The sequence below is a fragment of the Watersipora subatra genome, chromosome 7 (genome assembly GCF_963576615.1).
Source record: "Watersipora subatra chromosome 7, tzWatSuba1.1, whole genome shotgun sequence".
In the NCBI taxonomy this organism is placed as follows: domain Eukaryota; kingdom Metazoa; phylum Bryozoa; class Gymnolaemata; order Cheilostomatida; family Watersiporidae; genus Watersipora; species Watersipora subatra.
In genome coordinates this window covers 4,583,694-4,597,186 of record NC_088714.1, presented here as the reverse complement: position 1 = coordinate 4,597,186, position 13,493 = coordinate 4,583,694, and the positions used below count along the sequence as shown (strand labels likewise).

The following is a 13,493-nucleotide window of genomic DNA, read 5'->3' as shown; positions in this document are numbered from 1 at the left end:
TGAAACAGTTGAACTTTGTGTTAAGCATCAGAAAATGAAATCCAAGGTTCTGTAGAGATCTTAGAAGCGTTGCAAGATCTCTTTGAGATACATTTAAAAAATGAAATTAAACCACTTTGCGTATGTGTACCCATACACCTCCCACTGATCTTGAGCAAGGCAACGGCAGTAAAACTAGCTGGGATAGAATAATTGGAAATGAAAAAAGTAAAATGGCCTATCGGACTGGTTCTTGGGCATGGTGGTGGTGCCGAAGTCTAATGGCAAGGTGTCGATCTGCGTCGGTTTGCCTCAATTGAGTAAAAGCACGGCATAATAATTACACGGCATTCATCACTCTGTCCTGATGATAAGATTTAGAAAATGCCCTTTGACATTTCAGTGGCCCTGCAGCTCTTTTAAAAACATATGAACAAAATCTTGTGTGTCAAATAAAGATCTGCGTGATGAATGATTTAGTGGTGCAAAGGCGCAACCCTGAGGAGCACAAATGCAAGTTACAGCCAATGTTTACTTGACAAGAAAAATATGGGACAACTTTGAACAGAAAGAAGCACAAATTTTTGAGCTGAGAAGCGAAGTTTCTAAATCAAACTCATCTGAAGGATGGAATACACCCACCAAAATATCTGGCGAGAGATATGGCAGAGGCAATAGCGAGATATATAACTAAAAGCAGGGTTCGAGCACATTTGAGAAGGTAACTGAAAATAGACAGAACACACTCATACCCATCAGGATTTGATCACTTGAGCTGTCTTTCTAGCTCAGACAGCCTTTCCTATCCTATTACGCCATTCCTTTCTATCCCTTACAATTTCCTCTACCTGTTCAAATTGCATCCCTATGAATTTCCGGTCGTTTTTGATGTTTGTATTTCAGATTAACTTAATATCAGATTGTTCTCACTGAGAGCCTCTAAAGGCAAAAAGACGTGAAAACTCAGTTTCAAGAACCTTATCTGTTTATTTTTTACTTTTATTTATTTATTCTTTATTATATATTTATTTATTGACATATATACATGTACAAATCTCTCTGGTTAAATCAAAGAATTTAAACATCTGCACACTCAACATCCCCTCGAAGATCCTTAGTTGTTTTTGACCAAAAGGAGTGAAAATATTGCCCTGATTTTATAGATGGCATGTACAATTCCCTATTTTGTCTTGTATCGTGCGGGTTATTGGGAAGAGTAAAAGTGTTTTGAATAACACCAGAGCTCAACACTTTGCAATATAGTTTTATTCAGGCATCTTTTCTACGTTCTTGTGATGATTTTATGTTAGTGCTGTCCCTTAATTGTGAAAAGCTTACTGGTGATCTTATGCGGTAAACAAATTTCAGACATTTTGGATTTTCTCAATCTTCTTGATACTTTTTTTTAAATGTAGGTCCCACACCTGGCAAGCTTATTCAAGGCCTGATCGTATCAGAGTCTTGTATGCCACTAATCTTGTCTTAGTGTCAGCTGTTTTAAGAACTCTATGTAACATTCCTACTAGTCTGTTAGCTTTTGATGTAATTTTATCTATGTGTTTTTCCCATCTTAATTTAATACTCAGCTCAACTCTTAAATATGGATTAGAGTCAACATTTGTTAACTTTACATTATGTAAATAATAGTCTTGCTGAGATTTCAGTTCACCGATGAAAAGAACTGAACACTTTTAAGGATTAAAAGAAAGATGCCAGATGCGGGACCATTCCTCAAGAGTCATTAAATCTTCGTTTGAAACTGCACTCTCACTTCTTAAATTGTACACAAGGGCATCATCTGCAAACAGATGACATTCCGACGTTATTTTGCCTGGCAAGTCATTCACATAAACAAGAAACAGAAGAGACCCCAGAAAAGAGGGACCCCAGAGAGAACATTGCAAACATGTGATTCAACATCCTCCACTGAAACAAATTGCTTCCTACTAATTAAAAAATTTCTAATCCATGATATAAATATAGGGCGAACGCCAGTGCTTTCTAACTTATATAGCAATTTCCGATGATTTACTGAATCAAAGGCCATCGAAAAGTCCAGTATCAAAACATCTGTGATATGTTTCTCTTTATTTAAAGCTAAATCATTGAAAGTATGGATCAGTTGTGTCTCACATGATCTGTCTTTACGGAAACCATGCTGAGAGTCACACAATATTTTGTTTTTATCAAAAGATTGATGAATGTTGGAAGCTATTATGTGTTCCAGTAACTTGCAAGTAATGCAAGTCAATGAGGCAGGCCTGTAATTGTTTGGTTGCTCTCTATCGCCCTTTTTAAAAATTGGTTTCACCTTGGCAAGCTTCCATATATCCGGAAGAGAGCTCGAGGTCAGAGAGTACTTAAATAATTCAGTTAATGCGTGAACAATACAAGCAGGAAAAGTCTTTAGAAGTATGCCGGTTAGATTGTCTGGACCAAATGATTTAGCAATTCTAATGTCATGGAGAACTTTCAGAACACCTTCCTTTTTTATTTCAAAAACAGAATCATCTACATCATATTTCTCAAAGTCTGTTGGCAAAGGTTTATCGTCGTCAACAACAAACACTGACTGAAAAAAAGCAGTTAAGCATATTAGCTTTTTCTGTTGATGACTTTGATGTAGATCCATTTAGAGTTAGGTTGGGTATAACATCACAACCGTTGCTCTTTGCTTTTTTAAGGTGTCTGTAAAATGCCTTGCTATCCCCTGACAGTAATGGTTTATAAAGGGTTTTAGATAGATATGTCTTTTTCGCTTGTAACACGAGCCTTTTGTTATATTTCCGTGTGTTTTTGTACCTTGTAGCATTATAGTTAGTTTCATGAGTTTTCATTAAACGATAAAAAAGTCTGTTTTTTATAGCATTTGACAAGCGTTTTGTAAACCATGGTGGTTGTTGTGTAGTTTTTCTTGTTCTAACTGGCACACATGTTTGTTTTAATGCCTGCATACCTGCACAAAATATATTGTAAATCTTATTGATGGACTCACCAGCTTTAATACAACTAAGTATATTTGTCTCACACTCCGCAAAGACCTCGAAGCCTTTTACAAGATCAGCCTTGTTGTAGAAAAATACTTGAGCTTCCCTGAGAACCTCCTGATTTTGTTGTGTGAAATCAAGCCTAATATTTATCAAACTGTGGTCGCTATATATAGGGGTAGAGACAATTGCATCCTGAACAAAAGACTTATTGGTAAACACTAGATCCAACGTATTTCCTTTGTTATGGGTAGTTTGGAAGACGTGTTGTTCATAGGAGAGTTCAGCTATTTTTGATAGAAAAGGATTATTGATATTAGTCTCCATCTGCAACAAAATCTACCCTATTAATATTTGGCATGTTAAAGTCACCACAAATCAACAGAGTTTGATTTCTAACCACACTATCAATTTCAGAAAGAAGTGATGGAATAAGCGTTGGATCTTGATTGCTTGGTGGTCTGGATACTATGAGGAAAAATATAGAGAATGTGTTTGTCAAAGAGAACTTTATCAACAAGGATTCAGAAGAAGACTGGAGTGGAATAATATCTGAATGATAGTCATTACGCATATATGCAGCAACTCCTCCTCCGTGTTGATTTCTATTCTTTCTATGCAACTGAAAGTTTTTAATTTCTAGCTCTCCAGTATGAATATCTGATCCCAAATAGGTTTCAGTTAAGCAAATTGCAAATATATTTAGTGACAGCTGGAGCTCCCATTTTAGAAAATGAACCTTGTTGCGGAGTGAACAAATATTTGTGTACAAAACATGCATGCTAATATCATCATTTCCCCTAACTATTTTTGCTGATGGCTCCTCATTTTGTTTATGTTATTCATTTATCTCAACCACGCTTCCCTTACTGATTTTAACTTTTTCCCCTTTACCTCTTCGTTCTCTCACCTCCTGTCTAAGTTTGAGCTGAACCTCACGCTCTGACTTGGTAAAGTCAGGATTGACAAAAACATCTTTCAGTTCGTGATTAGTACCACTTATTCTCCTAGCCTTTCCAATCAAAGCCCACTTTTCACTTTCATTTGTCATTGTTACAATAAAAAGTTGCCGTTTTGTCGGAGTGGTTATTTCAGTTATTTTAGTAGGAGTCTTCAGATTGGCCTTTTCAATAAACTGATAAACATTATCTTTATTATCTGTTCCACTAAACACTAGATTCATGGAGCGCTTCTCTCTTTCTTTCAGCTCATTTGCAATGTTAGAAACCATAACAGTATTGTTTATAGGAAATTTAGTTGGTAAGTTTGGTGCCTGAACACCATCACTACTGTGAAACTCTGGTCTACTAGAAACAAAACTTATGAGCGCCTCTAATTTTCTTTCAGGCAGCGTCTATATTCCCGTAGTGCTTATCCGACGGGAGTTTTTTTCTGGGTGTTTTTGTATATATATGCCATGTGAATCTCAGTCTCACAGCGTAGCTTCAGGCGCAGGGCAGACAGGACACAACGACTTACAAATAAAATTGATCTCATATTTTCCTTATTTACCTTTCCACCAGTATTAGTCAATCGTTTCTCATACTCAAAAGCGTAATGTGTAAAAGTGTAAACTTGTAGTTCTTTGAACATCGGATACTTTTTTTATATAAAACTTGCAGGTCTATCTTAAAAATACTTAATCGAACTCGCTAGCATACCCTCAGCGTGATATACCTTATCAGCTCTGGATCAAAGGTTAAAGTAGCCTCATAATTTCACTACCAACGTTTAACGAAACCCTAAAAATATCACCCGCTTTACGATCTGGAATGCACCAAAGGCAATAGTTGCCGTGGCATTTACATGTCAGAAATTTCCTAAAATTACATTTGAACGTTGAATACACGATGTTTTCTAAAGCGCAATTGCTATCTTTTATTTTTGCAATAGTATTAGCTATAACCGTATTTTATATTCGAAGTAATTCAAAATATCAAGTAGTCGAACGGTTAAAGAGCGTTCTTCAAGGCTTATTAAGAGCTGAAAGCAAAGTCCCTGAGCAACACAGAACAAAAGTTGCTGTTGGATTTGGAGGATGTTACGATGCATTTTTACCTGCTTTAGACGCTTTTAATGCATTGAATATTTCGGCAACTGGCAGCAGAGTGCATCATGATCTAGTCAACAATGCAGAGGAGCTGGAACAACTCTTCAACTATTTTTTTCATCATGGTGCAGCTGCTGAGTAAGATATTAGGGGATTAATTGTAAGACAAGACTAAGTTCTTTGTATGATTTATTTCAAGTAACAATGAAAAGCAGTATAAGTTCTGTAGTGTAGTATAATTGCTTGAACAACAAGTTATATAAATATAGTAGTTTTAAAAAAGGCTGTTACCACTTCATCAACCACATTAGCCCCTATAAGTTCATGTCATTGAAAACTTTTTGTGAGTACCTTGAGCAGAATTTGGTTGAAAAGCTACTAGAAAGACAATTGTTACTAATAATTCAAACTAAGTGATTTGGTGGGTATGATTAATATCTTTTAGTATCATGTCATTATACTGTGGTTGATATTGATTATGGTTGATATTGATTATTGATTACTTATTGTTATTGATGTTTCGGTAGTGGAGGCTCTGTTAATATCCATTGTTATTTGATAATCCGACAGTTGTTTCAAAGGATATCTTGCACCCAGGCATTTGTGTTTAAAATTGCATAGTAGCTTGCTTATACCCTATTATTACTAAATTAATGAGCAGTAGTTTGCACTTGCCGATTAGAGCTGTCTTAAAGGCTTTCAACCGATTGCAATGGTGTATTTACTGCATTTATTTAAAGTTATTTGGTAATACATTTTTTATATTTGTGTAGGAGGTATGTGAGCAACAAAGAATTTTTTCAAGAAGTTATTAGCATGACTCAAAGATATGAGAACACTCGGTGGGAAGTCGGCGGAAACGCCCCAGTCATGGCTAAACGTTTAGCATTGGAAGGCTCTGAAGTCCTGCTAGGGGCTCAACGGAGTCCAAACGTTGTGTTTGGGGAGCACGTTACTGGTAAGCTATTTACGTAAAGCTCTGCTTCATAGTAGACTTTTTCAGTGATTTTACACGCAATTTTAGACTTTCTCAATTTCTTACAATGCTGTTATTCTGCACAGTTCAGAAATAATAAATTTACTTACTCATCACTCTGAGAAATTAAATAAATTTAGTTTTATAGTTTTCATGCTTTGTACTTTATTAGCTCTTAAAATTAAGATTAGGCGATAAATCATGGTTCTATCTTGAGTTATCTTGTTAATCTCACAATTTCTACCTTGGATAGTTAGAAAATTTATGGAAACTATATTTAAGCGTAAGTAACTTCTTGCTGAAGTTATGCTACTGTCTTTGCTTGTTGATTACAATCCAGCTGTTTAGAATGTAGTAAATAATAGTTCAAGTATGTCTTAAGAAGAGCCTTTGAAACCTCCACATCAAGACTTCTATATTGCCCTAACTCTTCATCGCTGCAAATGTAAACTATTCCTCTGTTATTTGTCAGGATTATTGACAGATATCTGCAGCGGGCTTCGTATCGGCTTTAACCACGTTGAAGTTTTAGTTAGTCGTTGCTATGGAAACTGCGTCAAGTCTGCATAATCTCCTGTATCATAGTTCCAGACTAATCACATCTTCATTATTGTTATTATTATGGTAATTTGTACATTGACAAGTCGCCATTGCTGTTTTCCACAGTTTGTTTGTTTGTTAGAGCTATAGTGACACGACCGTCTCTATACGTGCTGCTTGTCTACTGTCTCCCAAATTATTGGTTTTCTCAATAGGCATTGGACACCAAGATGCGGATGATGTTCACATAATATTTGAATACGACAAGAGGGAACGTTGGGGAAACCTAACTGCCCCGAGGGCCAACCGCCTTATAATACACAATGACCAGTTCAATCCCATGCTTAACATGCTTGAAGAGTTTGCCATCGAGTTAAAAAAATTTCATCCCAAGTTGTTTGTTCTTGGAGGTCTGCAGATGATGGATAACTTTCCTTTTGCTGATGGTACGTACGCTAGTGCACCAAATTAGCGTGAATGCAACATCAAACACTGTTAGCTAGCAATCAATTAGGAGCTCTCAGGGTCAACAATCAATCAGTTGCTTGAAGTGATTTTGTCGAAAAAAAGCATTGGAGATTTAAAGAGAATTTTGAGTTTATCACTAAAATAAAAACATCAACGATAAGAGAAAAGCCTATTTGTTTGCAAAGATTATTTTTATCTTAAGCTATGAATAGTAGAAGTTGTGTGCTCATGTCATAATATAGAAGATTTGATCAAAATGCATAATAATCGCAGTGCCTTTTGATTGGGAATTCGTTTTTGCCATCACATAAGTGAGTTGACTACGAAAACATTGCAGCTTATGACTTCTGATGGAGAAATGTTTTGCAGTCAAAAACATGCTAACGAGTCTATACTTTGTAGAATAATTTTTTGTGGTTTTGCGCTGAAATAAGAATTCCCTGGCTTGCTGCTGGTATTAAGTTCTTAACCTGCTGTGGAAGTTTTGAGTCTAGCTGCGTCAGCAGTGTTTGTCATGAACTACTGATGTCTTTCCCCTGCTGAAATATGTTCTGTTGTGTAGGGGTTAGAGAAAACAGATTGAATGCCTTGGAAAAGTTTCTAAAAGACATGGCTCCCTCCACACTGACGCACTTTGAGATGGCCTCCTTTACCGAGGAGTCGCTGTTGAAAGGGCTCATAGCTAAAGTACTGCCATATGCTGAGAGCCTTGGCATGAATGAGCAGGAACTTCCAAATTTACTTGGTTGGTTTTTCTCATTGTATTATACACTTTCTCAATGTATTATACACTTCCTCATTGTATTATACACTTCCTCAATGTATTATACACTTCCTCAATGTATTATACACTTCCTCGGTGTATTATACACTTCCTCATTGTATTGTACACTTTCTCATTGTATTATACACTTTCTCATTGTATTATACACTTTCTCAATGTATTATACACTTCCTCAGTGTATTATACACTTCCTCAATGTATTATACACTTCCTCAGTGTTTTATACACTTCCTCAGTGTATTATACACTTCCTCAGTGTATTATACACTTCCTCAGTGTATTATACACTTCCTCAGTGTATTATACACTTCCTCAGTGTATTATACACTTCCTCCGTGTATTATACACTTCCTCAGTGTATTATACACTTCCTCAGTGTTTTATACACTTCCTCAGTGTATTATACACTTCCTCAGTGTATTATACACTTCCTCAGTGTATTATACACTTCCTCCGTGTATTATACACTTCCTCCGTGTATTATACACTTCCTCAGTGTATTATACACTTTCTCATTATGTTATACACTTTCTCATTGTATTATACACTTTCTCATTGTATTATACACTTTCTCAATGTATTATACACTTCCTCAGTGTATTATACACTTCCTCAATGTATTATACACTTCCCCAGTGTTTTATACACTTCCTCCGTGTATTATACACTTCCTCAGTGTATTATACACTTTCTCATTGTGTTATACACTTTCTCAATGTATTATACACTTCCTCAATGTATTATAGACTTCCACATTGTATTATACACTTCTTCCGTGTAGTATACACTTCCTCATTGTATTATACACTTTCTCAGTGTATTATACACTTCCTCAATGTATTATACACTTTCTCATTGTATTATACACTTTCTAAATGTATTATACACTTCCTCAGTGTATTATACACTTCCTCCGTGTATTATACACTTCCTCAGTGTATTATACACTTTCTCATTGTGTTATACACTTTCTCAATGTATTATACACTTCCTCAATGTATTATAGACTTCCACATTGTATTATACACTTCTTCCGTGTAGTATACACTTCCTCATTGTATTATACACTTTCTCAGTGTATTATACACTTCCTCAATGTATTATACACTTTCTCATTGTATTATACACTTTCTAAATGTATTATACACTTCCTCAGTGTGTTATACACTTCCTCAATGTATTATACACTTTCTCATTGTATTATACACTTCCTCAATGTATTATACACTTTCTCATTGTATTATACACTTTCTCAATGTATTATACACTTCCTCAGTGTGTTATACACTTTCTCAATATATTATAAACTTCTTCAATACATCATGCACATCATTCAACTTGTACGTTTAGTGGTCTCCTGCAGTTCCTTCACTCTACCATTATAATTTAACCTAGAGAATATGAGCTGTAAATAAGCGTGTATCAACTCTTGTAGCTGTATTAAATAACAAACCAGCCCAGCTGGTTGCTGACTCCAACCCGCGCGTGGCCACAACTCTTGATGAAATCCGAGAGCTGTTTACAGCTGTAGATAAGCTAGGCGGGTCTCGGAAGCTTACCAGAGTTCATGTTCACACTCTTGCTTACCAAGCTATAGTCACAGTTAAAGGTAGGTAATTACTATGTTCACACTCTTGCTTACCAAGCTATAGTCACAGTTAAAGGTAGGTAATTACTATGTTCACACTCTTGCTTACCAAGCTATAGTCACAGTTAAAGGTAGGTAATTACTATGTTCACACTCTTGCTTACCAAGCTATAGTTACAGTTAAAGGTAGGTAATTACTATGTTCACACTCTTGCTTACCAAGCTATAGTCACAGTTAAAGGTAGGTAATTACTATGTTCACACTCTTGCTTACCAAGCTATAGTCACAGTTAAAGGTAGGTAATTACTATGTTCACACTCTTGATTACCAAACTATAGTCACAGTTAAAGGTAGGTAATTACTATGTTCACACTCTTGCTTACCAAGCTATAGTCACAGTTAAAGGTAGGTAATTACTATGTTCACACTCTTGCTTACCAAGCTATAGTCACAGTTAAAGGTAGGTAATTACTATGTTCACACTCTTGATTACCAAACTATAGTCACAGTTAAAGGTAGGTAATTACTATGTTCACCCTCTTGCTTACCAGGCTATAGTCACAGTTAAAGGTAGGTAATTACTATGTTCACACTCTTGCTTACCAAGCTATAGTCACAGTTAAAGGTAGGTAATTACTATGTTCACACTCTTGATTACCAAACTATAGTCACAGTTAAAGGTAGGTAATTACTATGTTCACACTCTTGCTTACCAAGCTATAGTCACAGTTAAAGGTAGGTAATTACTATGTTCACACTCTTGCTTACCAAGCTATAGTCACAGTTAAAGGTAGGTAATTACTATGTTCACACTCTTGATTACCAAACTATAGTCACAGTTAAAGGTAGGTAATTACTATGTTCACCCTCTTGCTTACCAGGCTATAGTCACAGTTAAAGGTAGGTAATTACTATGTTCACACTCTTGCTTACCAAGCTATAGTCACAGTTAAAGGTAGGTAATTACTATGTTCACCCTCTTGCTTACCAGGCTATAGTCACAGTTAAAGGTAGGTAATTACTATGTTCACACTCTTGCTTACCAAGCTATAGTCAGGGTTAAAGGTAGGTAATTACTATGTTCACACTCTTGCTTACCAAGCTATAGTCACAGTTAAAGGTAGGTAATTACTATGTTCACACTCTTGCTTACCGAACTATAGTCACAGTTAAAGGTAGGTAATTACTATGTTCACACTCTTGCTTACCAAGCTATAGTCACAGTTAAAGGTAAGTAATTACTATGTTCACACTCTTGCTTACCAAGCTATAGTCATGGCTAAAGGTGTGTAATTACTATGCTTATTTATTAATTAGATCTTATGAATCAGGCCAAAAGAAACATGTCTGGCTTCTAAAAGAAAATATTTGTATATGTGTTGCTTCCATGTATATATTAGGACATTTACCCAATGGTTTACACAAGAACATCTGCTTCATAGTGTTTCTCCATTTCTTACTAACCTTTTTATTGAAGTTGGCGATGTTATCAGAGAGTTTTTCAAGGATATATGCTAATATTGCTTTTGGCTAGCATCAAACTATTGTTAATTTCTTGAAAAATTTAAACATTAAAACATATTCAACAGATTTTAATAGCTTCTCAGACCTGCAAAATAAATGTTTGAACATGATGGACGGGCAGAATTTCTCTACATAAGTAAACTCTCATTTTCTTTTTCTCAATTCGAACTCGCTTTCCCTTTTGCAAAGTTGCCTACTTAAGATAGAAATTGTTTGCCCATTTATGGACATGCTATTGTATTTAATCAAACAGCTGTCTTGATGTTACTAACTTTGTATTGTTGCTAATAGTAAGTAGCCTTCCAGACTGGCCATATGTACCTCTATAAATGCAGTGAGTACTTGCCATGAGTGAAGGAATACAAACAATCAATTGTCAAGTTGCCTTAGTTTATTGTTAGATCATATCAATAAACTTTAATAATGACTAATTCTTCAAATTTTTCCTCTTTTAACTGCCTTTTACCAGTAGGATTTAGGGCATATCCAACTTGTTAACAGGTTCCAAGTGGACAAACACGATGTCGGCTACCGCTAAGGCCTCCTTGGTCGCCAACAGACACGTCTGCGGTAATACTAGTATAAATTTAGACAATGCTCGTCTCATCCTTGATGAATCCTTTTCTTCGAGTCGAACTAAAGGTATCGTATTAACATCCCATTTGATAGTGTATTGGCACCGTTATTGATATAAATATTTATTGATTTGCTGATCAACAGGGAGGTCACAATGGTTGGTACAGTTATACTAGAGAATTGTACTAAAGAATGCTGCGAGTTGGAAGGTTGGATGAGTGAGCCCTGAACCTACATGTGTCATGCCATAAAAATGGAAACACGCAGGGCGATATGCAACCATGACAAAAAAATATAATATGCTGCTACATGTTATGTAACATAAGAATATTACATTTGCGTGCTTCAACTATGATTTTGCATAATGGGCTGCCAAAGATTGCAATGAAAAATTTCCTTTTCTTTCCTTTTGCAGTATGAACTCATATACCCTTGGTAAATAAGTATTAAAAAACCCATATTTTCTTGAGCCTGAGGAATTAAAAAACAGCCTAAGCTGTATTCAAAACTGATGGGAGTCACCATTTTATACATCTATCTTATCATTGCTTCTGGTACATATTATAGCTCAAAGGTTCACATGTTGGTAAAAGGGAGCCAGAAGTGATTTAATAACAGCTCTCAATGATTAATAGACTTAGAGAGTCATCTCGTTATGACATTCACATTGCAATAAACTTCATATCTATGGAGTTTTATGTGTTTGCGAGTATCTGTTAGAGTGGGAATGCTTGACATCTTATTAAGTTACTTCTATGGCTCCTTAGGCCTACTTATGTCTAAAGTACCATAGACTTAGGCCTACTTGAAATAGTTTCAAAAAGTTAAATTGGGATCGTGTAAATAATGGTGAAGTGGGTCGGCCATCTCATTAAGATCATCCTTGTCACGGTAACAAACAGATATTCCTATGTGACAGAATCGACCCTAAAATGTCTCCAATTGTTTCTTTGAACATTTTTACTTATAACTGCATATTAACTTTGATAGACTGTACGTGTGTACTTATATCTGTGTATTAACTTGGATAAGACATACGTTTTTATTCTGAAAGGAAATGTAGTCTATTGACCGTCTAATGTACATCATTTACAAAATAAATATATAGACAGGGTTTTATGGGTTAAATAGAAGCTTCAGCTTAGTAGCAAAATATAGTTCGAAAGCCTTTGACAAAGTTATGTAATTCTGTGACAAAGTGAAACAAGAAATGGCGATTCTAACCTTTTATAGAAAAAAACTGTTCAAGTCTTATCTCTTGTACTAGTACTAACTGAACGCTTAAACCTAATCAACTAACCGATATGGCCTCCATTGTCTCAACTATGTATAATACATTTTCCGTTTTTTAACAAACAAGTAAAGCATGGAACAGTAGTTTAAGCAGCTGTTGACATATTCTAAGACCGAAAGTAACTTGTCATCAACTGCATTCTCTCGATTTATGAGTATGTCTGCTTGTTAGTGAACTCTCAGATGGTGAGTCCAATCCGAGATTGGCAAATCTTGTCACATAAAGGGCAGTGGTAACTATCTTCTGCTACAGAAATAATGTATATTTTGCATTTCAATGGCAGAATATTTCAGTACAGCTCATGTGTACATCCGGGTAATCTCTATGCCGGATTGTATCGTCTATTTAGGTTCAGAAAGGATTCATGTGGAGGACAATCGTCCTGTGAGTTGTTGGGAAGAAGGTGCCAAGCTGTTTTGCGTAGCTCCCAATCTGGTCTGTACAGATATTTACCAAACCGCTGGTGGAGGAGATAACATATCTGGTGCAGGCCTTTCCTTGCAAATAAAATAGCCCTAGATATTCGAAGTAATCAACAGTTCTCTCTCACCCAATGTCTGGGCTTTACCGGAGTCTCCTACCTTTTTATTAAACGAGCAAATAGCTGTTTTTGCATGCATGCCTAATGGACCCCTTGTCACTCTTGACTCCACTGTACTGTTCTGAAATACACCGCATAAGTGTATGCGCTAAACTGTAAGAAATATTTGACCAGTGGTCATCCCT

At 35.9% G+C, this 13,493-nt stretch overlaps 2 protein-coding genes across 3 annotated transcripts in view; one reads left to right on the top strand and one right to left on the bottom strand.

Annotated features, from left to right (window-relative positions):
- The window catches only part of LOC137399398 (CWF19-like protein 2), a 36,361-nt gene extending 31,774 nt beyond the window's left edge, over positions 1-4,587 (bottom strand). For both annotated transcript variants that reach the window (XM_068085489.1, XM_068085490.1), the window contains exon 1: positions 4,479-4,587. The gene's annotated coding sequence lies outside the window, so the exon portion shown is untranslated. The remainder of the gene's footprint in view (positions 1-4,478) is intronic.
- Positions 4,588-4,805: 218 nt separating this feature from the next.
- Positions 4,806-13,458, top strand: LOC137399458 (ADP-dependent glucokinase-like). The gene is made up of 7 exons (XM_068085583.1): positions 4,806-5,154; positions 5,790-5,974; positions 6,748-6,978; positions 7,563-7,745; positions 9,220-9,393; positions 11,399-11,539; positions 13,117-13,458. Exons 1-7 carry the CDS (start codon positions 4,817-4,819, stop codon positions 13,278-13,280), a joined length of 1,416 nt encoding a protein of 471 aa, XP_067941684.1. The 5' UTR covers positions 4,806-4,816; the 3' UTR covers positions 13,281-13,458.
- Positions 13,459-13,493: the final 35 nt, after the last annotated feature.